General features: G+C 32.5%; 1 protein-coding gene across 3 annotated transcripts; it reads left to right on the top strand.

The window, feature by feature from the left end:
- LOC143247780 (uncharacterized) lies at positions 1-27,641 on the top strand. Of its 3 annotated transcripts, none has more exons than XM_076496243.1 (13): positions 1-50; positions 9,405-9,479; positions 11,169-11,225; positions 15,762-15,986; positions 18,339-18,440; positions 19,161-19,373; positions 22,874-22,987; positions 23,510-23,752; positions 24,605-24,709; positions 24,822-25,127; positions 25,806-25,919; positions 26,553-26,777; positions 27,288-27,641. In XM_076496243.1, the coding sequence occupies exons 2-12, from the start codon at positions 9,458-9,460 to the stop codon at positions 26,720-26,722; spliced, it is 1,671 nt and encodes a 556-aa protein (XP_076352358.1). In that variant the 5' UTR covers positions 1-50; positions 9,405-9,457; the 3' UTR covers positions 26,723-26,777; positions 27,288-27,641. The 3 variants fall into 3 exon arrangements, with proteins under 3 accessions (XP_076352358.1, XP_076352357.1, XP_076352359.1); XM_076496242.1 differs by lacking the exon at positions 1-50 and adding an exon at positions 447-582; XM_076496244.1 differs by lacking the exon at positions 1-50 and adding an exon at positions 524-642.
- Positions 27,642-27,988: the final 347 nt, after the last annotated feature.

The raw sequence follows: 27,988 nt of genomic DNA, 5'->3' as shown, positions 1-27,988 counted from the left end.
GAGAGAGAAGAAGACATTGAGGATAAGATTGGTCAGTTTGAGAGTGACTTGTAAGTATAGAGAGAAGAAGACATTGAGGATAAGATTGGTCAGTTAATATTGTAATTCTTCTTGTTATTTTAATTAAATGTTTTATATTATAAATACGGGATCATACCTAAGCAAAAACCTAGTTCACATGTATTTTGTATTTGAATATGTATTTCTTGCAAATTTATATGATACTATGGCGTACTACATTTTTCCCACCACCTTATGTGATATAATATATATCATACTTCATAAATATATATAAAATTCGGAAAAAACAAAAACGGACTCGATAAAGACATCAAATGAAATATCTTCAATCATTATGTAAATAAAAAGTTTTAGTAATTGTTATAAATAGTTATAAAATAATAAAAAATTTATATTACATTAGTTTTCAAGGTCAAGTAATGCGACATCTATGTAAGGGGTGTGTCATTAATTTTTCCGACTTTATCAAGAACGGTTACAACAGTATAAAATACAGTCTTATTGAGATTAGAATTTAGCACAACGCAGTAAGATATATATTTTTACCGGTGTTAGTAGAGGGTAAGTGATTCTTAAAGCTGTTATCTTAATTTTGAAAATGTTGATTCTGCGAGAAGTAAAGTAAGTTGTGGGAATTATACTGTAATATTTACAATGATAGTAATAGTAGTGTTAGCGTAATTATGGCTAGTTTTAGCCATTATATAACTTATAAGGACTATTAGTGTTAGCAATACTACTAAAACTTTGAGGTCTTTTTATCAAAATTCTCACACTTTGTTCGTTAATGCTTAAGATGCGCTTTTACCAGTGTGGTTATATCAAGCATTACTACATTAGCTAGACTTTAGTGTAACTCTGAGATTAAGCCGTTTGAAACGTAAATAACACCATTTGGAAATCCAACGTAAAACCAAAACCAAAAGTAAAGTGACGTAGGAACAGTTAGTATTAGTTATTGTTGCTGAGACCTGAAGCGGTATCGTACACCAAGAGCTTGAAGATCATAAATACATGTTATAAAGATTGAAGATTTGACGGTTTTAAGTAAAAACTTTAAGAAATAATAATAATCTTCATAAATATTTAACATTATAATGGCTGATAATCTCCACTTTCTCAACTGTTTTGTATTTAGTTAAGTAAATATTTATATTACCATTAAAATCCAGTTATGTGGAAAGTTTTGGAAATGTCATTGTAAAATGATGCTTTGCAGAGGCATTTAACATAGTTTGATACTTTATTGGATACCTAATATGGTTACATTAAGGTAAAATTTGCCTTGCAGATCTTTTGAACTTTGAAAAGGTTACTGATTATGTGGTAACATTTGAGGTATCTGTATTTTCAGAAAGCGTTTGATAAGGTGGCACATAGAAGGCTTGTAAAAAATATCTGTGTAGGTGTGGGGGATAAGTTAGCAAATTGTATAGAAGATTGACTGGAAAGAATAAAGCAGAGGGTTGTAATGGCTGACCAATATCTAAATTAATTCAAACAGTGTGCTGTTTCTAGTTGTAGGGCAAATTGGGTGTTAGGTTGTATCTACAGAAATATTTAATACAAGTCTAGAGAGACTATAATTTAATTGTACAGATCATTGGTTAGGCCATATTTGGAATATTAAGATTGGTCTTAGATTTCTTACCTTAGCAAAGACACTGAATTATTTGAAAGGGTTCAGAGAAGGATAATTAGAATAGTGTATGGGATGAAAGGATTTTCTTACAAGGAGATAATGAAAACTTTCAAACCCCCTTCAAGGTGGATTCCTGCACCTGGCAACAGGAACCTCTTAAGGAAGGTTCTATATTTTCAGTTTACCTTCTGTGGAATCTGTACCATCCACCCATATGTTTGCTGTGTGTGGTAACATGAAGGGGAGGGGAGGATCCTGATTGTTGAATGGTATCTTGGGCACTTCACTGCAACACACAACTTTGACCTTCTAATCTTGTATGTGGGTGGAAATGGGTTGGCCCCTACGGTCATTTGGATCTTGAGCATCAGTATTGGGCACTGTAAATGGGTGTTTTGGACATTGTGTCTAATACTGGTGTTTCAGTATAGTGCTCGCAAAGCTCTGGCATTGCTGCATTGCCCTTGTTTGGTATTATAATGCATCCCCTTACAGGATTCCATGGTGGGCAGGATTAGTGGGCACCAAATATTTTCCAAATAAAACCTTAAAAAACAGATAATTGGTAAGCAATCACATATGGAGGACTCTGTTCCACAATGACCATCCAAGTCAGTTTTTTACCTTGTTTTCTAATTTTGCAATCCTTGACTGAGAAATCATTGGGGCAAATATCTCTTTTTTTTCTAGGAAGGATTAATGGGGCTTGCTGACTCTCCCAGGTCACTCATGAATTTGTTTTGGAGACGTCTTGGTTGAAATGTTTAAACCACACCATACTTCAACAAACTCCTCCTGAAGTTAAAAGTCCTATTGCAGTTACTCCCCATAATATTTTGAGCTCCTCATGAGGAGTTATTTTAAAAGGGAAATTAAAGAGCATCTCAAGCCAGAAATATTTGCTGGTTTATCCAGCCAGGGAGTTTCTGCTGTGCAGTACATTGCCACTTGCAAGGACAGGATTATACTGCCAACCAGTGTTCTAATTTTGACATTTATATTGTTATGTCCACTTGCCTCTTTTAAGTCATGTTACATTCATAACCCTGCCAAATGGTTTTGGTGTCAACGGTTTGAACATTCAAAGGCATCTTGTAGTTCTTTGACATGTGCACCTTGAGATGGCAAAAAGCATGAAGCTTACGAGCATCAAGTGGACTGCATCAATTGTGATGGCTCCTATCAGTCTTATTTTTATCTTGCCCTTAGTGGATAGAGGACATAGACCTATAATGTTTACATAATGTAAATAGCATTCTTATTCAGAGGTTGTTATCCATCACTCAGTTTCCAATTGTAGCTCGAGTGAATCTTTTTTGGTTGAAATACAGAATGATTATTTTTTCACACCCTCAGTCACTGGAATCTGCTTCTATTGACAGAGAGATCTGCTCTAACAACCCAAGGCAGGTTTCATGGAATATGACAGATCTCCTTCCACAAAAGAAAAATGCCATTTTCACAAATAAAAACAATTCTCCTAAATAAAATTGGCCACTCTAATGTAATCAAGGTTTTCATTCTCATTTGGATGACATTAACACCTTGATTAATTCCTGTTATCCTATTCATGAAACTTACTGATACTGTTACCTTTTGTTAATTTTCTTTACACTGGAATGACAGGTTGTGTTATGGAACTATTCATGAAGGGTGACCAGCATATACCAATTTTGTCAGTGCCAGTTGATACACCCTTGGAAGCCATAGCCATCCTTATCTCCTTGGGTCATACCATTGCTGTTTACTCTTTTTTAACTGTTTCCTGGAGAGATTTACAATCAGTTGGATATTGATAGAACAGTTGCTATTTCTTTTTTTCATCTTGGGTGACTTCAACAGGCATAGTCCCCTTTGGGATGGTGGTGATATTGATGGGAGGGGTTGCTCTGTGGAGGATATGCTCTCATATTGCAACCTATCTCTCTTCAGTAATGGTTCTTTTGCATATTTTCATGCATCTAGTCAGTTCTTACTGCTATTGATCTATCTATCTGTTCCCCTTCATTTTTCTTTAGAGGGTTGATGGTGACAAACAGAGAAATTGCCCTTTTTCTATCATTTTGAAAATTTGCCATAATTGATGCAACCTGATGTGAGTACCACTGTGGGAGTTGGACCAGACTGAGTCTTCTCTCTTTCAAAACTCAATTCTGCTGTTGTTAATCTTCTATTTATTGATGACTGGGTGGAGGCAGTAATTGATTGTATCATTCAGGCAACTGTTTATTCTATATCCAAAATTTCAGCATGTTTCCAATGGAATATTCATTCATGATAGTCTCCCACTTGCCAGCAGGCATGGAATGCTCAAATACAGGCTTTGGATACCTTTTGTAAACATCCCATTTTTTCATACTGCATTGTTTTCTAGTGGCCCTATGTTAGTGTTTAGTAAGTCTAATGTCAAAGCCAAAAAGAAACTTGGATTTAGTTCACAACCAGCATCTATTCTGATACTGCTTCCATAGTCATATGAGATGAGATTTGGAAGGTCAATGGTGGTATGTTTTCCATCCCTTTTCTCTCTTGTTGTCTGATAGCCAAGAAGTTTTTGACATATAGAGCATTGATGATACTCTTGGGTTAATCTTTGTTAATCTTTCCAGCACTTCTGTTTTATACCCCACCTTCTTGGCTATCATGTCTCTGGCAGAGTGATCTTGTCTTTATTTTTTTAGGATGATTGTTTCTATAATTATAATTGTCCTTTTACACTGGTGAAAATGGTGATACATTGGTCAGACTCGGTGATATTCACTTTGAGATGCTGTGCCATTTCTTTCCTGTGTTTTTTGCTCTTCTGGTTGTATTTAACTAAATATGCCAGGAGAACATTTCGTGATGCTTGGTGCAACATTGTTGTCGTACCTTTTTCAAACTCTGGTAAGGATCCTAAGATTTCTTCCAATTTTTGTCCAATTGTTTTGACTATCTGTCTAAGATCATAGAGAGGATGGTTAATGCTTGTTTGGTTCCTTGAATCAAACCTCCTGTCATATATTCAGCTGGGTTCTGTGAACAGTACTCCACTGTGGACCACCTGATTTGACTTAATCTTGATTAGGGAATCAATCCTCAAAACATAACATCTTGCTTTCTTTAATCTTGAGAAGGTTTATGACACTACTTGGAGATATGATATTTTGCAGGACTTACATCCATATGATCTGTGTGGCCGGTTGCCCATTTTTATTCATAATTTTTTACACAAATTTGTGTGAATTCTTTTCTCATTCTTTTACATAGGAACTTGGGGTCCCTAAGGACTGTGTCATGAGTGTCATGCTTTTCAGAGTGAAAATCAATGTTATTGCTCAACAATTTCCTCTTATAGTTGCAAATGGCCTCTATGATGGCGACTTTCACATCTCCCGTTGGTTGTTGAACATGAGGTTTTATTGAGTGGCTGCTTCAATTTGCCTTCAGTTACTTGTTGAAATGGACCACAGTAAACGGTTTTACCATTTCTTTCTCCAAAATCATTTTCTTACATTTTTGATCCCAATGTCATGTTGTCATGAATGAATGGTGATACCATTTTAGATGTGGTTTTGAAAGGTTTATCCCTAACATTGGATGGTGTCATAGGTGATGATGGCACTGTCTAACTTGTTCATATTTTTAGTTTTTTATATATGTAACTGGTGGAAAATAATTGCATCACATGTACATGTTCAGAAATAACACAGAATTGATGTGGGGTGTATAGACTAGCATGCTGTTCACAAACATTTTAGCAGTGTTTAGAGGGCAGAAGAATATTGAAATAGCTTTGTATGAGAGAAGTAAATACCTATATTTTCTGTGTAAGAAAAAAAATCTTAGCTTTTCATTTATGACTTAAAAACAGAGAATTCATACATACCATGAAAATACATTTATTGTAAGCAGATGTTATTGTTCACAGTGCTCTGAACTTTAAAAATAAAACATTTACATTTACTCTCATACATATACACCCTAACTTCTAAATAAATATTTAAAAATATTGTGTGTTTAGAAAATTAGTTTTTATATAAATTCTTAATTCTCGGCCTTTGCCACAGGATGCCTTGGGGTTTCACACTCGTATGATTTTTCCATAGTCAGACTAATTGTAAACATTTTATTGTAGGTTTTTACAAGCCAGAGTATAAAGCTAGAACTTTTATCTTCCTTTATTAGCTTATATAAAAACCATATGAAATTGCTCTTTAGTACGATATGCTATCTTTAATAAGAATTGTCAGTAATTCTCTCTTTATATGGGTTATTTTGTTTTGCTGCTCTTGCATTTGAAGGTGATTGAAGGTATACCTATTGAGGTTATGCCTCATGCTATTTTGAATTCATTGTGAGAAGTTATTGTTGAGAATGATAGGAAGAACATCCCTAAGTCATATATTCTCGCTGGTTTTTCCACCCAAGAGTTTCTGCAGTGAGCCATATCTCCACTCGCATAGATGGAATTATAATGCCAACCAGTGTCTTCATTTTGACATTTACATCACCACGTCCACCTGCCACCATCAAGGCAGGTTATCTTAATTGCAGTGTACAACCATCCCAAACCATCTCAAATGTTTCCAGCAGCTTGGTCACTCAAAGACATCATATTGTGGTTCCTTGACGTGTGCTCGTTTTGGTGGCAACAATCGTAGTGTCTGTGAGTGTGAAATAGGCCCTCATTGTGTCAATTGCAATGGCTCTCACCCGTCCTACTTTCGTTCTTGTCCGAAATGGTTGGAAGAAAAAGAGGTGCAGTGTTTGAAAACGATTCATAACATTACTTAACCTGAGGCTCAAAAGTTGCTGTCCACCACTCTTGCTATTCTTCTGATTGTTTATAGCTGGATCCGACAGGAAAATGTTTTTCTTGATGCCTGGCACCAGGCTATTGTCCTACCTTTCTCTAAGACTGGGAAGGCTCCTAAGATTCCTTCAAACTACCGTCCAATTGCTTTAACAAGCTGTCTCTATAAGACCTTGGGGAGAATGGTTAATGCTCGTCTTGTTTGGTTCCTTGAATCAAACAACCTCCTCTTGCTCACACAGTGTGGGTTCCGACAACAGCGCTCCACCATGGACCACCTGATTCGACTTGAAACAACAGGCAGAGAAGTCTTTCTCAAATGACAATATTTTGTATCAATATTCTTTGACATTGAGAAGACTTATGATACAACATGGAGGTATGACATTTTGCGAGACCTCTCTCTCTCTTTATATATATAATATGGGTTACATGGCTTACATCCTTTTTCACATTTTTATGAAAACTTTTTAATGGACAGGTAATTTGAAGTTTATGTGGGTTCAACACTTTTCAGTGTAAGGATTAATGCCATCACTGAACAATTCCCTCTTACTGTGGCAAACTGGCTCTATGTCAATGACTTTTACATCTTATTTCAGTCATCGAACATCAGATTATATTGAACAACAGCAACAGACTGCCCTCAGTCATTTACTGAAGTGGACCACAGCAAATGGCTTTAACTTCTCTCTCTCTAAAACCATTTGCATGCACTTTTGCTGCCAACGGGGTATTCACCCTGATCCTGAACTCTGTATTGGTGAAGTTGTGCTGCCTGTAGTCCCTGAGACAAAGTTCTTACCTTTGACTGCAATCTGACCTATACACCACACATCAAGCAGCTACAGGTCAAATGTACAAGAGCACTGAACATCCTCTGTATCCACCAACTGGTGAGCGGAATGATACTCTGTGTTAAAGATATATCGTGCTCTTATTCGATCAAAACTCGACTATGGATTACTGGTCTATGACTCTGCCAGGACTTCAGCCTAAAAAAGGGCTTCTGCTCTGCACTGGGGCTTTCTGCACTTCTCTAGTTCAGAGCTTATACACAGTCTCATGAATCTTCTTTGCACCTCTGCTGTTTGCAGTGGTCTTTACTATATGCTTTGAAACTTCGTTCCTTGTCAAAGCATCCCACCTGGGGTTGTTTTCTTTCCTCAGTGGGCCATACTTTTTCAGAACAGACAATCTGCTATTACTCCTTTTGGCCTTCATATCCAGGCGCAGTTAGATGAATTGGGTCTGTCTTTGGATAACATTGCTGTATCCACTGGTCAGCCCATCCCACCATGGCTTATTACAATCCCCAAATGTCACCTGTCTTTAAGTCATGTGAGAAAAGCAGACACCTCTGATTGGAAATACTATCTGCTGTTTGCTGAATACCTTTTGAACCAGTAAGCTAAGTAGTACTCAAACTGCACTATTGATACTGACTCTCTTAGTTCTCTACTGGCCCTGGAATCGCTTCATGTTAATTCACATCCTGTTCTCGCCGATATTCAAAACTGACTGGCCCATTTCACTTTAACATCTACTTCTATTCAGTTTTTCTGGATACCGGATCACCATGGGAATGAGCTCGCCAACACTGCAGCTAAATCTGTCTGCTCTGACACTGCTGTACCCGTCCCATACATGGACTATGGTCCTGTATTCAAAGCTCAGCTCTGTGCCACTTGGCAGTCAATTTGGAGTGAGCAACATGAAAATAAGCATTTCCAAATAAAACCCTCTATTGGACATTGACCGTCTTGCTACCATAAGGATCGGAAAGAGGAAGTTGTTTTAACTGGACTGCACATTGGTCACAGTTTTTTTAACTCATTTTCTTTTATCTGGGACTAATGCACCAATGTGTTGTCTGCATAACACTCGGGTCACAGTAAGCCACATTTTACTCTCTTGCTGTCGTTATGATTGTCAATGATAGCACCATTTTAAACATGTTCTGTCCAAGGTTTGTCCATAATGTTAGTGTTATTGGTATCACTGTCCACCTTGGAAATGTTTTTAGTTTTTAAAGGCCATTAATCTTTTTACTGCTATTTAAATTTTTAACTTATCCTTTAGAACATTTTTAATGTGATTCCATTTTAAGAATCAAAGTATCTCTAGTTTGATTTGAAATTAGAAAATGGCCGTAATGTCAAATAACTTGAAACCAGGACTTGAAAGGCTAACTTCAAGTGACTAATGCTGCTGCTTGAACTATCCATTAGTCATCTTAGCAAGTTATAATAAAAATTTTGTTACAAGTCTTTTAAAACGTTTCTTACTTTCTGAAAATGGCTATAACGTCAAATAACTTGGAACCAGGACTGGAAAGGCCAATTTCAGGTGAGTAACGATGGTTTTTGAACTTACCTGTTAGTCTTCCTAGCAAGTTATAATTATTACAATTATGCTACAGAAAGTCCTTTACAACTTGTATTACTCTAGTTTTTCTCTTCCTGCTGTAGACTAGATGTAAAAATTGGTTTTAATGCTGTTTATTAACTTATTTTATGTTGAGTTCTTGAATCAGTAAAGATGGTAAAAATTAGTCCTTAGTTCCTGCTTGGTTTCGGTATTAGATAACCTTTACTTTATGATGAGTTTTTGAAAAAGTGAAAGTGAAAAGGTTTTCCATATAACCATAAGAATGTTAGCATAATTGGGAGCCATTTTGGTATCCACTGTTAGTTAGAACTAGGCTGGCAAGATTGTTTATTGTTTGAAATTCTGATGGGTTATGAAGGCTCAATGCAGACTTTAAGAGTTTGTTGTCCTTCGTCATGCAAGATGTTGGTTTAAATGGAAGAAACATCCATCGTGCAGACAAGACTGTTTGGTGGTAACTGTCTGTTAGTATTAATATCTTCTATGATGTTGAAAAAGTGGATAGTATCTTTTTGTAAGAGGGGAGGGTACTTTTAATTTCTTTTTTTCTTGTAGATAAATATTATAAGCTGAAGCCACTGGTGCAGAAATAGTGCATCTCTACAAAGATGAAGAGTGTTCTCTTATTTTGTAAGTTTAGTGTGAAACTTGTTTTTCTAATATTTAGTAGGAACATTATTTGGTATGTTACAAATTCTGTGTAATCTGCTATTTATTTTTAGCATGACTAAATAATATAGTTTATTGATTATTTTTAAGACAGTAGTTACTGAAGTTGTATGTAGGTGAATTATTATGTAAATGTTTTGAAGTTATATATACAATACAAGAAAATAAAAATGTACACTGGAAAGGGAACCTACACAAGTTTCATAATCTGGCATGATTTTCTACATGTTTTCTGAAGCTTTGCTTACTTACGAGATTAGTAAATAGTGAAATCCAGTTTTAATCATTTCTTTATCACAGCACAAGTTTAACACTACTGATTTATTTACAATAAATACTTTTAATTACTCCTTTCTGAGTTAAAAAATATATTTCAAATGTTCAGTGCATACCTTCATTTTGAATTTAAACATTAATTAATTAAAGAATAATTTTAGGTCAGTAATTTTGTTTTTTTTGTAACATTTTGTCTAGTGTAATTCAGAAAGAAAAATTAAAGTTTCTGTGCATCTTTAGGAAGTTTGATCTATAAATAAAGCACATCCATTTCTGTGTAATTTCTCTGTGTATCATAGCACAATTTTACATTATGCTAAGAAACTGTCATCTTTGGAGAATATAATTATCCATTTCTTATTTAGCCCAGATAGCCCTGAAGTAGCTGTGCATGAAATTCAAAACAAACAATTTCTTATTTTATTACTCCAGGCTTTTCTTCCACTCCTCTGAGATTCCACAAGGCTTAATGAAGCTTAACAGTAAAAATAACTATAGGCAAAGTTAAATAACATTGGCTAAAGTGTAATTATTTGTATCAGTGTACAATGAATAAAGTAATTCATGGTTTTGTGGTTAGATGTAGTTCCTGCACAGTTTAGTTAAGAAGGCTTGTTATTTAACTCCCTTGAAATGTTTTCAATTTTAGTTGTATTTGTTTGTAGCCCCAGAAAACTTCCTCCACGACAGGATATTTGGTGAACTTAATTACGTATAGCAAGTATGTAGGCAATGGCAAAGTGTTCTAATGATGAAACCATTGTTGTTTGAGTATTATTTGGTTTATGATATTCAAACAAAACACCAAATAAAATAAAATAATTTGTTGAAGCAAAACTATTTCTTAGCTGTTAATAGAATCATTGTAACTACCATGACTTGATGCCATTTTATTAGGTTAGGTCACAAATACATATATGTTAGCTTGTGATATGTTTCTAATTTTTCAGTTTATAGCTGGAAGTGATATACTGTGAAATAAAGTATTAAAAGAAATGTGTTCAAGTTGACTAGATATGCAGTACAATAACAAAAAATTGAAATTATAGCATGAAGAAATTCATGGTGTAAGAATTGTATAAAACCTTGAATGCTACCTGATAAACTTTCAACTGTTTGGAACTGTCTTAAAATTCTTTGATATACAACAGATATTCAAACACAGGCCTGAAGTTTATTCTGACAAGAAATCTAAACAGCTTCTGTAGTTTGGACTTAAACATGGTTAAAAATTATGGTTTCATCCTATACATTTTTGATTTAGTTCTTATGTTACATTATTTTATACTGAAAAGCATATAAATAAATAATTGTGTGTGTTGTTTGTATATAATTAAACAACTGTTTTTGAATTAGATAATTTAATTTTTGCAGGTTTCCTGTTGATAGCATATGATGTGTGCCTTGTAGTTTCAGAAGGACTGGTCATAGGTTTGTAGATCTAAAAAATGTGAAGACAGTTTTTTAATTTTTCTAAACATGAAGTAGGATTTTATGTTGAAATTAAAATGATACAGTGAAGTTCAATTTGAGTTTTGTGAGACATATAGACAAAAGTAAAAATATGTACAATGGGTTTAAATAGTAATATAAATAGAAGTGAAACATGTGTACATGTGGTTTTAATAACTTTATATGAACATGAGTGATACATATATAAACACACACAAAAATGAGAGTGGATAAACCCAGTTGCACTGTACTATGGGGAAAAAAGTCACACCCGTTGTAAAGTAGTATCGGAGATGTACAGTATTGAAGTATGTGTTTAAAATATCATTGTGGACATGTTGTATCATCAGTATTTACTAATAAGTAAATTTGATATAGAAGAACATTCTGAAACATGCAACTTTATTGTCCATAACCAGGTGTAGTCCACCAAGTACCATATATTGTAGTGTTAGTTGAGTACAATGATAATAAATATTGAAAGTGAGTCTTGCACAGCCTGGAAGTTATTATACCAGACTTTGGGTCTGTGTTCATGCCTAATTATTGTAAACAAAAGTTTACTTTGCACTTAAGGTCTGTTGGCACAGTATAAGGTTTGCAATCTGACCCACTATTTCATTTATTGATATTGACTGGGGTTAACTAGCTGTCTTTCTTCTAATGTATCACTTCCAAAATACAGATGGCTAGTGTAGGTGGATCTCGGGTAGCTTTGTGCAAAATTCAGTAAACAAATAAAATGCACAAAGAACTAACACATTGGGTTAGTTTTAAGTTAACTAATGTTACTCAATCATCTTTACTAGACGGTAGCACATAATATAATCATAACAGGTATTAATGGAAGTTCAACTATGTTTATACCTTCAGTGACAACTAGTGTCATTTAGTTTTGGCTATGTGTTATCACATAGAGGAAAAATCTCCTAACAGTGTGATTGTATTTAGTTTTTCCATTGAGTCTTTCAGTTAATTAAAAGGAAAGAAAAACACTTGCATGCTGTTGCATATTTAACCTTTCTATTTTGTGTTGGGTCTGTTTGATCCAACACTGGCTTCCATACCATTTCCATTAATTTATAATATTTAACACAAACAAGATAATAGGAATCTAAATAAAATATAAATTCAAGGCTATTTTAATTTATTTGAAATTACAATGGACATTGACTTAAAACATAAAGGAGGAGTTGAGGTATATAATCACACCTTTAATGGAATTTTAAGGAAGTACATTTCTGCTGTGGAAACTGCTTGTATCTAGACAAGTTTCTTACCCAGTATACAATATAATTCAAATTTGTTTGTGAAAAACATCAAACTTCTGCAGACAAAGCTTTATCCTCCCCCACCCTAATGCCCTTAAGGGTTTTATTTATTGTTTATTTTAACCTATATCAAACCACAAAGAAATTTTTAAGAGTGAAAGCACATAAATATAGAATTACCACATGTTATATTTGTTATTCGAACAAATAACTAATATGTTAAGATTTAATTTAAACAGTTAGTGTAATGAGCCACTACATGTAACAATTTTGTTACTTTTTCTTGTCCCTGGGCAGAAAGTGTTTTTTCCATTTACTTTAGACATAAGCAATTGGGAAATGACCTATTTTTCTCTTCAAACTTTGCTTTTGTGACCTACATAATGAAATTTTCAAATTTACCCATTTTCCGGACATTCCAGGTAGATTCAGTGCTGAGTAGCTGATATAGAATTTTCTCGAATTTACAAGAAGTTTCAAGAACTTCCCATAGTAATATATAATATACAGTAGCTTACCACTTCAATTTAGTTCTAGCCACCTAAGTGATCACATAGACCTATTTGATTTTATCAAAGATGGCATCAAGAAGCTGCAAGCATTCTCCAGATGCATTCTGCTACGTATGTAGCCAATTTATCAAGACAAGAGCAAAAAAGTATTCTGACAGCATCTACTAAAATGTGTGAAACCTACAAGGCATATTTCAGCATACCTGTCAGGTATCAAGACAAACCCTAGGTACCTCATTTTTACCTGCAAGCACTGCAAAAAAATCTCTTAGAAGGTAAGATGGACAATTTTTGTTTGCTTGGATAGTAATATTTTATATTATACAAATTTTAGACCTTTTAAAATTTAAATATCTTTTATTTTTTTAATTTCCAATAGTATAGAAAAATATTACATATAAAATATTTTGCATGAACCTCTTACACATTAGTTGTGGATAAAATAAATTAATTCTTCATAATAACAATTTTAATTTGTGCAGGATGGTACACAGGAGGAAAGAGAGCAGTGAAGTTTGCTATTCCAAGAATTTGTCTTGAACCCATTGACCACTCATGCAGTTGCTACTTCTGCGTGGTGGACCCTTCCAAACGTCTGGCTGGCAAGAATGCATCTGCTATCATGTATCCGGACCTTCCGTCATCCATTGGTCCAGTGTCACATTGCCCTGAGCTCCCTGTACCCACTTCACCAGAGAGAAAGTGGCCACCATCAGAAGAGAGAAGCAAATTGGAAGAGGAGGTAGACATTGAAGATCCAGATTACAATTTCACAGGTGCAGCTTGTGAGAGAAACCCATACTACCCCAACCAGAGAGTCAATAACTTGATCAGAAATTTTGGTCTGACAAAGTTAAATGCTGAGTTTTTGACATCTAGGCTCAAGCAGTGAGATTTGCTAGATGAAGTGTGCAAGTCACAAGTCAGAGGTATTGTCACCGACATTTTTCAAGCTTCTTCACTCATCAAGATGGGTTCTGCTTCTGCCACAATGTATCCTTTCTGTGCAAGGCAATTGGGATTGGCTGTAACCCGAACGAGTTGCACCTCTTCATTGATATCTCATCCAGAAACCTCAAAGCTGAGCTGCTCCATAATGGGAATAAGTATCCATCTCTTCCCCTGGCTCAATTGGTGCACATCAAAGAGGAGTACAACACTATCAAGACATTGCTAGAAGCCTTGAAGTATGATGAGTATGGCTGGGAGGTTGTCAGAGACTTCAAAATGGTGGCATTCCTGATGGGTCTTCAAGGAAGCTTTACCAAGTTTCCATATTATCATTGCCTTTGGGACAGCAGGGACACCGCAGCGCACTACAACAGGAAGTACTAGCCCCTGGACCGAGTTCTCTGTGGGGAGGCACAATGTCAAGTGTGAGCCACTAGTGGACCTCCAGAAGGTGTTGTTCCCACCATTACACATAAAATTGGGTCTTATGAAACAATTTGTCACAGCTCTTGAGAAGGAGTCTGCAACCTTCAAGTACCTTCGAGACTTCTTCTCTAAGCTGTCTGAGGCAAGTCAAGGCTGGTGTCTTCGTTGGACCACAAATGAAGATCCTGGAGTGTACAGAATTCCCCAAAAAGTTCATTGGGAGGGGGAAAAAAGCTTGGAGCAGCTTTGTCGCAGTGGTTCAGGACTTCTTGGACAAGCACAAGGCTGAAAATTATCTGGAACTGGTTGAGGCTCTGGTGAAGAACTATGGTAAAATGGGCTGCAGGATGTCCCTGAAAATCCATATCCTTGAAGCTCATCTTGATAAATTCAAGGAGAACATGAGAGCATACTCAGAGGAGCAAAGCAAGCCTTTCCACCAAGATATACCGGACTTTGAACGCCGCTATGAAAAATCGTATAACAAAAACATGATGGGAGACCATATTTGGGGGCTGATACGTGAAAGTCGCAAATCTCGAGAAACTACTCACTTCTAAACATTTTTGTTCATTTTTGTATAACTTTAGTATAAATGCATGTAAATCTTGATTCGTGTTTTATTCAGACATTATGTAAATGAAAATGTGCATATTTACTCATTTTACTAAGAATGTAGGTTAATTTTATATTTCATTATAAAGCAAAGTTTGAAGAGAATAATGGCCATTTTCTGTAATTTTACAACATAAGCAAATAAGAAATAACACATACTATCTAGGAGCAAAATTTGTGTTACATAGTGTAATTTTCATGTTACTATCATAATCTTCAAATTTACACCACTTTTGATAAAGTAAATTACTAAGTTTAATTTGTTTGTTTTGTCATAAGGCCATGAATAAATGAACTTAATTTGTCACAAACTTGTAGATTATTGTCAGTCTTCATAAATGATAAGTAAAGTTGCATGGCTTATGTAAAGTAGTATATTTTGCTAACAGTCAAGAAGGAGAATTACTTGGTTTAACAGTGTTTTAAATGTTGTGTACTCAGGTGGTGTGATCATAATGCAAACTGAAACAAAATCATTTTAATAGAACTTGTTTATTGGACATGTTAATTTCATATGTATTGACCTTGTTTTTTGGAACATTGTGGCTTGTTTATGGGACATGTTAATTTCATATGTATTGACCTTGTTTTTAGCTGTTTATTTAGAATTGAATAACATTTTCAATTGTTGACAGTTAGATATATGATGTATAATTTAGTGCATGTTAATTATTGTGTTTTGTCCTTTTAATGTTGCACTAATAAATACTGAATTTAATTTTTCTTTTAATATGCTTTAGAGGATTTTCAAGATGAGTTGAAGGGCATTTGTGGCTCCATTTTAAATGATTCGAAGGCATTTGTAGATCTGAATATTAATAAATCAGTCTGCAATGTAACAATTGCACCAAATATCAGTGAAGTGTTTCTGGTTTTTCAAAATGTAACAATGAGCAAAAGAGACAACTTCACCATCTACAATAATACAGATGATTTACTGTTTGGTCCTTTCAATGGTACACAAGGTAGGTGAAATAAACTGGTAAAATATCTCGAAGAATTTTCTGATTATAGAAACCCTCTTGAAGTAAAAACGTATCTCAGAATGGCTGGTATGGGTATTAACACTTTTACTAATAAAGCAGAGAACAATGTTTTGACCTCCTTAGGTCATCTTCAGGTCTACGAAGAAACATTCTCTGCTTTATTAGTAAAAGTGTTAATGCCCATACTAGCCATTCTGAGATACACTCAAAAAACTTTGTTTATTTTGTTTTACAGCAGAAGAGATTCATTTATAACTTTTTTTATGTCAAGGTAGTCTTTAACTTAAAGATGTATGTTATTGGTAAGAAAATATAAGTAATTGAGGATTTTGGGTTGTGGAGATTAAGATGTTGGTTGTATTATTTCTAGAAGGTCATCTGTTTTATACGTTTTTGTTTTTTTTTGTTGACAAGCTTTAATCATGTGACAGAACTGTGAACTAAAGAGAAGGATATCCAGTGTTTAAGGGTACATGTGTGTATTAATCCTTGTCAGGCAATAAACTTTTGTCTCTAAGGACTAAAGTTAATAAATAAACAACAGCTTTACAATAGATAATTTCTGGTTCTAATGGTGTTGTGATCTGTAGTATCAACCCATCATGGTGTAAGAGTTGCATTTATTTTTTTAATGGGTTGAAGTGTTGTAATTATACAAATTAAAACTTTCCTGCTACTGTTTTATTTTTGAATTTATTATGTCATTAAACACCAGGTCAGGTAGAATTGTTAAGTGACCATTCAAGACTTTGAAGCAAGTTGAAACATGACAGTTGGTGAAGGTTGTTCATCTTCCATTATTTGATTACCACAGAATGTCTAGTGACACACAAACCATGCTATGTTAGCTCTAGAAAATTAAAACATTGACCTGAAACATGACAGTCAGAGAAGGTTGTTCCTCTTTTATTGTTTATCTTAGATTGTCTACTGACACACAAACTACATTATTTTGGCTCTATCAGTTATTGAAGAATTATTTTAACATGATCATGGATGGTCACATTGTGTTGTCCTGTTTTATCATGGTTTACTCATTTGTAATTTTCTTGTATAATTTAGGTGAAATTCTTTATAGAAGAAAATGTAATATTTTTATAAATGTAAATAAAATCATGACCCATATCTTCAAAATTTATATTTGTTTGGTCAGTATGTTGCTCTTGCAAGAATTATGGATATCTTAAGTGTACTAGACCAATTGAAATTGTAAGTGGATTAGTGAATTTGTAGGGCATTGAAAGATTCTGACAAAGCTGCAAGAGTGTACTATGATTCTAATAAAATTATGTGATGATGAGAAACCCACTTGAAGTAAAAATGTATTCTCAAGATGGTTGGCATGGACATTAGCACTTTAATTAAAATAAAGTAAGAACAAAATTTCAACCTTTGTAGGTTATCTTCAAATTAATAAGAGGGCCTGAAGATGACCTAGGAAGGTAAACTAAACATTGTTCTATATTTTATCTGCATTAAAGTGCTAATAACCATACTAGCTATCTCGAACATGCATTAATAAAATTACATTAGAGATTATAGGTCTTGATTGTATTGGTGTTATAAATGTTTTGTAATAAACTGCAGTTTGCATTGAACATTTTATTATAATATATTTACATGCAGTTGTCTACCATCAAGTTTCATTGTATTTTGTCAGTCTTTTTTCCATATTTTAATGAGTTATTTTGTAGAGTTTTATTTTTATATTTGACAAGAATCTATTACTACATATAAAGTAGTAATTGAAGGGTACAATAAATGGAATAGTTTATTTAAAAACACAAGTATCCCTATGAAGCCTATTTTGTTTTTCAGAGCTGTCTTAATTCAAGTACAATATATGAAAATGTTTTATTTTGTATAAACTATATAGTCAGTGGAAATTTTGTCACATTTCAAAGTTTCTTCCAGTTATTTGTTTTCCTCATTGGAATGAAACAAACCATTCAGTATTTGTGTTGAATATATATACACAATACTGATTATGAACTAAAGCATTATTAATTTGATAAAATTATGAGAAATGAATGAAATATCAGTACATTCACTTGAATGCATGTTTTTGAAATATGGAATTTTACATATGAAACAGTTTTTAGAATTTGAAGACACTTCACCATGTCACAGTTAATTTTAAAACAATTTAGAAAGTTGTAAGAACTTTGTTTTGTTTTTTCAATTTTGTGTCACAGGAAAACCAGCAGAAATGAAGTCTGACAGATCTTTTAATAACATTGTAGTTTGATTTGGTATATTTGAATCTAAAACTAAGTTGCTGTATTTTTGTTCATCTGTGTGGATTAAATAGTCTTATATTGCCTTCTACAGATCTCTTTATGGTTTTGACTGGCAGCAGTAACTTAACCATAGTTGTGAAGACTGGAAATATTTCAAACTCAACGAAGTTTAGATTTTATTACTCATCAGAAGGTACTTAAACATTGTGTTCTGCATTCATAAATAGTGGAAAGAAAACCCAACTGATTAAAATGTGTGAAACGTTTTATGTTGTCTAGATCGTGTGGTTGAGGTCTTTAGAAATATTCACAATGAATTTTATTGGATTATTTATTTCGTTATTTAAAAAGTTACATAAAGTAACTTAATTTGAAATTTTAAGTTAAGATGAAATTTTAGTGTAATTTTGTTCAAAATGAATGCTTGAACCCTTTCTATCACATAGCTTTAGTTCTATGTAAATATTACCTTTTTTATTTTAAAGAAAATAGTAGGATTACAGTGTCATGTGAAATGTTCAATTATTTAAGTAAGAGTTGGTGCTTTAATTAAGGACTCATTGTTGATTTATGCAACAAATTTTAAACCATTTCATTGGCAGTGATTGTATATTTTTAGTCCATATTAGTTACTGCCATTCGTATATCTTTTGTATATTACCAATTGTTTAAGTAATTTTACTGGTTTCTTGTTCTGTGTTTGTTATATCTTTATTATGTTACTTACAAGCTTCAAGTAATTTCTCCAGCATTTGTGTTGTTTCTGTATTCTATATTAACAATTTGTTTATTTTATATGAATTTTCCTTAAACCCACGTGTCAGGTTTAGTCTTATATTTGAACGTGTACTAGTTACCCTTTAAAATACAGCTATATCTTCTGATGTTTTATTACTATTCTGTGTTTTAACAGGTTGTTCTTATACAAACTGTGATGAATTAGGTTGTTATTATGGAAACTTTAAATTGCCCCTCTATAAAGCAACGAACGAGACAACAACTTGTAATTTTACACTAAGCTCTTCAAAAGGACAGAAACCTTTAGTTGAATTTCAGAAGTTCAACTTGAGTTCTTCTTCCAGCTTGAATGTTCTTGAAAGTGAACCAAAGAATCAAAACTTCAATGGTAAGTTAATTAAGAAGTCTTGCTTTGATCTTATAGGTTGAACTGTACCAGACCTGAGATATTGCTACATGGATTTTTAAAATAAAACCTTTGATTTCAGTACACTGTGCATGCTAATTAGCTTTGTGGCATGACCCTGTTAAGTTTCAAAACTTTTAAGTGTATGTTATTGGAAGTTTTTCTGTGTTTTTCAGTTAGTGTTCTTATAAACTACACTGTGCATGTTGGTGGTTGTGAAGGTTTCATTTCATCCAGGTAAAGGACCAAAATCCATGCATAAAAAAAGTGATTTGTTTTGAATTTCTCACAAAACTACACCAGGGCTATCGGCATTAGCTATTCCTAATTTAGCAGTGAAAAACTAGAGGAAAGAAATCGCCACTAAAGGGGTGAGCACATTTGTTGGACGAAGATTTGAATCCATAGTCCTCAGATTGCATGTTAAGCACCCTAACTGCATTGTTCCGAATTGGCAGATGTGTTTGGATGGTTAAATTCTTAGGCTAAAAATCACAGACAAACCAAACAGAAAATCTTGGAATTGTAATTAGTTTCATTAATTGCATGTGTTTTTGATCTTTAGTTATACATGAACTATTATTTAGCCCTACCTGGGGGATTTGTTAATATCTACGTATGTGTTGTATCCAAATTGAATTTGTTTAAATCTATTAATGAATTCAGCCACATGACTCGTTACATCTCCACAAGGCAACTCATTTTTCATTATCACGATTGTTTCTTATTGTTACCTCTTTCCAGTACAATACACTTGCATCTGTTCTTAATGGTAGTCTAAGTCTTTCTACGTGGGCTCTGATGAATTGACAAACCATGTGACCACGTACTTGTTACAGTTTTGTTACTAATAACTTTTAATACAGTATATGTATCTACACAAAATTTGTCAGGTTTTCAGTAAACATTCCAAATCTTTCACATACAAAAAGTCAGTTTTTAATGAAGTATATTTAATAAAGATTTGTCTGTGTTATGTTTGAGTAGTGGAAGTGAAAATTGATTTTATGATTAAAAATACTTTTTCTCATCTCAAAACTTCGTTTTTTGTAAAACCTCCTGAATACATCTCAAGTTTTTTTCCAAAAACATTATATTTTGTTATTTTCTCTAACCTAACTCAATACAAAATTGGTAAATTTTACTTCATAACAGTCAAAAAACAAAAATCGGTCTAAAGTAGCCATTTTTCTTACAGAAAGACTTCATATTGTAATATAAAACTATATTTGTTTATCCTAAATATCTTTTAAATGTAACAATATACATTTCTTTAGACTTAAAATTTTATGGATTATTGCCCTTTAAACCATGTCTGACTTATTTATGTCATTATAAGTTTTAAATCACTTAGGGAATCTGTGGGTCATATTAAGCTATAGAACTATGTTACTCACAAGCTCCTCAGGGCATCTTGCCTTGTGAAAATGTTTACTATATTATTATTTATTTTACCTAATCTAACCTAAATAGTTCCATGTTTTTACATTTAGTTACTTCTATAGTAACACATAAACAATACATATGGGGAAAAGAATAAATAAAATACATTCTTGTATCATCTTTTTACTGTTGACATCCAATGACACTTAATCCTACATTTTTGTACTAATAGTAATAATGCATTAAATAACTTTATTATTGCACCAAAGAACATAGAATAATAACATGCAATTTCAAAATAGCTATTTTTAAATTCTAGTGTAAAAGAAGCTCCTTTAAATACTGTGCACATGTTATTGTAAAGTCTACATGTAGATTATAAAGCTCAAACAAATATGTTAAGTGAGCATAGTACCTCATGGTTAAAATCTATTCCTTGTTTCAACTCCATTCATTCAGAGAAATTTGAAGCGTATGAGTCAATAGGTAACATGAGCATTTTAGAGTAGAGATATAGATCTACACAATCAGTGATGACGAGAAACCCACTTGTTGAGAAATTTATATGCAAAAACGGCTCGTTTGGGCTGAGAAAACACTTTTACATAGAGCGAACAATGTTTCGACCTTCTTCGGTCATTGTCAGGTCATGTGAAACGTTGTTCGCTCTTCTATGTAAAAGTGTTTTCTCAGCCCAAACGAGCCATTTTTGCATATAAAGATCTACACAAGTGTTACAATAAATAATTATCAGAGCATGTTAGTTGTGATCTAGTTTTAAGTATCTTTGTTAGATAACATATGTTAATTATATTAATAAAAGTTTGTAATTAAATTTTGAGTGTAACTGACTTATTCAGAAGAGCATTTGAAGTAAGAACTATTGATAAATCTTGAAAGACACAAGTAGGAAGGTTTTGATTCTCTGGTTGATGGTTCTGTAACCAAAAAAGACTGAAGGCTATGGAAATTACACTTTGATGCAGAGATGACAATATTATAATGAGTAATTTAAGTTGCATTTTGTACTTATTGGAACGGTGATGAATAAATTGGAGCATGTCACATTTCTCGCACTTAAAGGTAATTCAATTTTTTTTTCTGATGTTGCCTTGTACATTTAAGAACTTGTATACTACATAAATATAGATTATTAGCCATGATTTATTTTATAGTAATTATTGTAACTTGAACTAATTAAATATTAAATGTAACTCACTGAGAAAACCGTATAACATGTAATATAGGATGCCCAGGGTTGAGTCATTTAAGATGAAATTGTATTCTTTAACACTGTTTGGGATAATAATCCAAATGTTATTTTATGTACATGAATTTCAAATTATTACCTTATTCAGTTGTTCATAAACAAGGTACTCAAAATGCATTATATACACATGTATTGACATAAAATTGCAATGAACTTGTTCTCTTAGTAACATTTGTATATATACATTTACATAATAATATTTCATAATGCATAAAGATACATGGATTACAATTGCTGTAACAGGAAAATGTTCATGTACACTCAGTGAACAAAAATGAATACAAATCTTGTATTGTCAGATTGGAAGTTTGGTTGTAGAACACAAGTAGGAACAGTTTACTAGCAAGTTGTAAAACAGCTAGACTTGGTCAAAAACTAGTCCACTGATGAAAACTTTCAATAAGCAAGCAGGAAACTTCTCCTAATGATATTACTGTTTAAGTAACAGCTTGACTGAAGTATATAGCATGTAGTTAATATTGACTAGTAGCAAATTAATTAATTGTATGTTTAACCACAATGTTTAGTGTGATATAATTTTTTAATCATATTTACCTGGAATTAATACAGTAAGTACCAACTTATTTGAATGTAGCATATATCAGCTGTTTTAATCTTTTGTATACAGTTATGTGAGGAAAAACATCTAATTTTTATAAATACTGCAAAAATAATGTATTCAAGAGGAAAAAAAGAATAGCTAACTTTTAAAATTAACAGTTAAAATGTGAGTGAAAATATTTTAAAGAGTACAGAATGTAGAAAATTAAATTCAGATATTTATTTCATTGCTTTGTGGCATGTAAAAATGTATATAAATTGTTTTCAGGAACAAACTTGCCACAGAACCTCTTGGGTCACCCCAAACTTCACATGACTTTGCTACTCAACCGTTCACAAGCAGGCCAAACATTTTCTTTTATCGTGAACACTGTGTCTGGAGGTATGTTTTGATTTCAATATTGATAAATTTATAGCTAATTTCGTGTGTACAATGAGCTGTTATTTTTATTTGCAGTTATTTAAATTTATGTAGGATGAACTCATCTGAACTTTAGTATAAATGTTATAAACTTTATGTTGTGTGTTAGGCTTTAATGTTAAACATTATTGATATTCTTTGAGTTAATAGGAGTTAAACTTGTTTTTCAGAAATTCTAATAGTTTTATATTTCCATTAGATAGACAGATATCACAAAAATATACCTTGGTCTTAAAAATTGTTAAAATATCTTCTTGTTTTTCATTTCTTTTTACATATTTCTTTTTAGTTTATTGTCAACCTTCAGTTGTAGCTTTAAATGCAAAAATCATTTTGATAAAAGCTAAACATATGCTAACATGTAATTCTGAAAAAAATTGTGATTTGACTTTATATAGGCCACTTTCTGAAATTAATTCAGTAAGGTGTGGTGGTAAAATACATAACACTGAGTCCTTTAATTTAATTTATTTTTTAAACTAGATTGCAGTGGAATGGTTGTCTTGCAGAACATTAATTCATCAATTACTCTGAACTCTTCTAATTTCACTGGAAGAAACTGTTATTGGATCTTCTATAGTGTGAATGAAACTGTGCTAGGAGTAACATTTCAGAACTTGCAGTTTAAGGGAGTGTTGGATGAGATCAGTGTATTTGATGGGAATCGGAAACTGTTGGACAACAACCTTATTAAAGTTTCTAGGAACAGTGATACAAACATTAAAGGTACAAAGTAAGCTGTATTTAATTTCTACTGGGTTTAAAATCTTTATTGTTTAAAGAATAAAACTTGAGTGACCACTCAAGGGCATGTAACGCAGTAGTTTATGATTCATGTGAACTGTCATGGAGTTTCCTAATGATGAGAAACCCACTTCAAATAAAAATGTATCTCGGAAAGGCTGGTATGGGTATTAACACTTATTGATAAGCAGAAAAGAACGTTTTAACCTTCCTAGGTCATCTTCAGGTTAACATCATGTTGTTTTGTGTTCAAACATAAGTTACTTTATAGCTATCTTATTTTGTCAATGCAAGTGTTGTTTTAAATGAATTCAGTGTTATGGGTAGATATTTGTTTATTACAGTTGGGAATAAATTGTGTTTCATGTTGGTAGATACTTCACTAAAAATAATTAACTTAGACATTTTACTCTGTTCCAATGTTTGTTGTTAAGTCTGTATTTGATTACTTCTCTCACAAATATTAATTGTTTTGCTAATACATTGATGGATTACACCAATCACATAACTATAAAGGTTTTCACAACAAATTTGTATGTCTTTAAAAACATTTTCAAGCTTTTAGTAAACACTACATGTCTTTTTTCTAGAAACTGTATAACCTTAACACGTAAACTAATAGTGTAATGTGATTAGTCTGACATAACTAACACTTTGTATCTTGGTGAATGTGAACTTTCAGCATTACTAAGTCAAATAAGGTGAACATTTTCTATATATTATTTAGTTTTTTTTTTCAAAATAAACTTGAAAGGTAAAGCAAGTTCACCTGATTTTGTATTTGCCTCATTCAACAGTGTTTATTAATTTGACTTTTTTATTAATTTATTTTAGAGAAATATATTCGAACTAGTGGCAACAGTATGACTGTAACTTACACCGACCCATTTCAAACTGAAGCTTTTCCAGTTAACTTCACCATTAATGTTTCATCCTATAGTGAGTATACTACAATGTGCACCATTTGCCTTTTTATAAATGCATAAAATTGTTCTTTCATAGTATTTTTGGTTTTCTGCATGTAACATACCTTTTTTTACTACATGAATAGATGAAGGAGGTTACTTTAAAAACAATGGAACCATAAACTTGAATTCTTCTAAAGATGCGGTATTCCTGATCAAGGTCAAAGATGATGAACAAGTGATGATAACGACTTCCAAATCATCTGTGTTGTTACCAGCCTCTCTTAACGAAGTGTATAGTGGTTTTTACAAAAGTTCCTTACTGATAGCAAACATTGTGAGTAATAAACCAAGCTATCCAGTAGTCTCTCCTACATCTGAGATGATGATTATCTCTCATAACTACACAGGCATTGCCAGTTTCGTGGGTAATTTTACAGGTGTTCCAAAAGGTTGGTTTCTGTCATCTATTTAACAAAAAGTTACAGTAGTGTTGAGGGCTATGGCAAATTTTTTCTTTACAGTTTCTGTCAGTTTTCAAAAATGTTTTGTAGCCATCTTTTGACCACTTCTTTTTGTGTTATTAAGGTTTGATAAAGATAATGATTATAAATTCAGCATATTAAGAGAATTACCTGAGTTAATGCTAGGAATAACATTTTTATATTTATTCTAAGGCTTGTTATAGTTTTAAATATTGTATTTTGTATTTGGTTCAATTATTTCCTTTTTTGTTGAAGTGAAACTTTTAAAGCTATCAAACATACTTTGAAATATTGTATTTTTTTGTAAGTTGTTTATACTTTTTAAAAATATAATTAAATATTATAGTCTCAAATTTTCTTTAGCATCTGAAACAAAACCTCTCTCTCTTCCATGACATTTTTAACATAAATTTAACATTTCCACTTAAACTGGTAGCATTTTAATTCTTAGATCAAGTTCCACCTGGGAACTTTTAACGTTCCAGTTCACAAGGTCAAGTTCTATTGAATAGTTTTATGGTCTAATATTGTCCAGCCTTTGATTTTGATGTATTTGTTTCATCTTGGTTGAAAATTATTTTAATAGTTCAAGGGTAAAGTATGTGATTTGTAATTAAGTCTGTTGTTGTTTTCTCTTTTTTAAAGGTTGTCACAGTGTAAGTACAGAAAAAAGTGATGTCTTTACTTTATCGGGTAACTGTAAACACACGTGCACTTGGGCAATACCACCTGTTAATCCCGAGAGATTTAATAGTACAGGTTAAGTATCTTTGTAAATGTCTTGTATTTTGGGGCCACAAATTTCATTTAATTAGAATTGTTTAAAATTATTTTTATTTTAGCATTGATTTAACAATATTTTGTGTTTAAAACTCTTTCCTATAAAAGTTGGTTTTTCCTGACATTAAGAATTTTCTTGTTATCATAAACATATTATGTAAACTTAGTTAAAAAGTATTTTTTTAACACTACAGTACACTCAAAATGTGATTCGACTTTGACATTGTTTAAGCTTTCATTAAAGGTTATTACGATGGACAGTAATGTCCCGTTGGATATATATAATTTTTCTATATGGATATTTTAAATTTTGGATAACTTAACTATGTATGTGAAAATGCTTCTTTAATTTGGTTACATTATTGATGTGTTTAAAACATCTTGTCAAGTGAAACTTGCAGTTCTTTGTCTATGATACTGAAGTTAAGTGTTATTTTAATTACATTAAATCTAATTGAAATGGAATAAACATAAATGTTTATTTCTTGAATGATTTATCATTACAAAGTTTGTAGATATTTCATTTTGTCTTCTGGTTTAGAAATGTACTTGCATGTTCCAAAATCAAAGTTTTTTTAAGATCATACTTGATAAATGCTTTTATTTATACAGATAATTTAGCTCTGCAAATGAGTTCTATCAATCTGCTTGATGGAGATGAAATTAAATTATCAAAACTGGATGGACAAATGTCAAAAGTAGCAACAATTACAGCAAAAACGAATTATGTTCCTGTTTTTTATCTACCTGCTAAAACTGGAGCCTACGTCACTGTGGCGTGAGGTAACTGCACAGAATATAGCACAGTCCTGTCAGCCAGCTATGATATCATTCCTGGTAAGACTAGTTTATCTATTTGCTTGTGAATAGTAATAAAAAGACTGGTAAATCTTTTTTTGACTCATTTTTATTTGAGTTATTTTTACTACATTTAAAAAAAAAAATGTTCATAGCCAGTTGTATAAAGAAAATATTTTTAATAACTGAATGCTCTGTTCTTAATTTGTAAGGATTCCACAAGATAAATAAAATCATGTACTTTTCATAACTAAAGATAATCTCCCGGTCAGTTACCTAAATGTAGAAATATTTTAGTACTTATGCATCTTGCATAATCTTGAATTGTACAAAATATTTTGTTCATAATTTTAGTACAAGGCTTAAATTACTTTCAAAAAATTGGTTAGCAATTCTTGCTAATGAGTCTTAATTATACTGAAATATAAAGTCTTTCTCGAAATTTTGTATTTCAGTTTTAGGGAATATCTCCAACTACATTTTTGTAGCTTTATGTATTAGTTCTAGTTGGTAATCTCAATTAGAATCAGATGTAATTTTATTTTCTAGCTTGTAAGAAACAAATGAACATGACTGTGGGAGAGAATGGCACAGTGTCTTCTCCAAACTTTCCTGACAGTTATCCTCTTGGAGCAGTGTGTGTTTGGAACATCAGTATTCCAAGAAGTGAGACTGGTCTTCTCCATATCACATTCAACAGGCTCAACTTAACTCAGAACCACACACTTTCTATCCAAGGAGTCTTGAATGGGACAGGAACAGAAACTGTTGTCCTTGGGGAAAATAATTCATCTATTTCAAATGATTTCCTTTTAAAACCACAGAAAGAAATAAAGTTTTTATCTCGTTCTTTTGGAAACCTGACGGTTGGAAGAGGATTTGAAATCATAGCAACAGCTCTTGGTAAGTAATAGTAAAATACAATAGTATTTTGTTTCAGTGTTAATTTAAATTTTTTGTGTGTAGTTTTACAGTAAATATTTTTATATTTTGTTATTTTAGAATTAAGAATATGGTTTTCTCCTGTTAACACTGGAAGGAGACTAGTTCTTGTAAATAATAGTAAACTCAAATGAAATAAGATAGTCGTAAAAGATAATATTGAGTGAGTAACTAACATGTGACCTTACTGTGTATCATTAAAACTGGAGAACCAAGGGTATTCTGAAACTAATGTACATTTTGGTATTAATTTCACACATTCATGTTTATTTGGTTACTGTATAAAAGTATGTAGTTTAATTTTTCAT

Source organism: Tachypleus tridentatus, chromosome 3 (assembly GCF_004210375.1).
Source record: "Tachypleus tridentatus isolate NWPU-2018 chromosome 3, ASM421037v1, whole genome shotgun sequence".
Taxonomy (NCBI): domain Eukaryota; kingdom Metazoa; phylum Arthropoda; class Merostomata; order Xiphosura; family Limulidae; genus Tachypleus; species Tachypleus tridentatus.
The sequence above is the reverse complement of the archived record's forward strand: the minus strand, read 5'-3'. Positions and strand labels throughout refer to the sequence as shown.

What these genes read in the sequence shown, in the direction of transcription:
- LOC143247780 (XM_076496243.1), top strand. Translation starts at nt 9,458, where the DNA reads ATGAAGAGTGTTCTCTTATTTT. An exon ending in CAGTGATACAAACATTAAAG is followed by an intron (nt 23,753 to 24,604) that starts GTACAAAGTAAG and finishes AATTTATTTTAG; the next exon opens with AGAAATATATTCGAACTAGT. An exon ending in CATTAATGTTTCATCCTATA is followed by an intron (nt 24,710 to 24,821) that starts GTGAGTATACTA and finishes CTACATGAATAG; the next exon opens with ATGAAGGAGGTTACTTTAAA.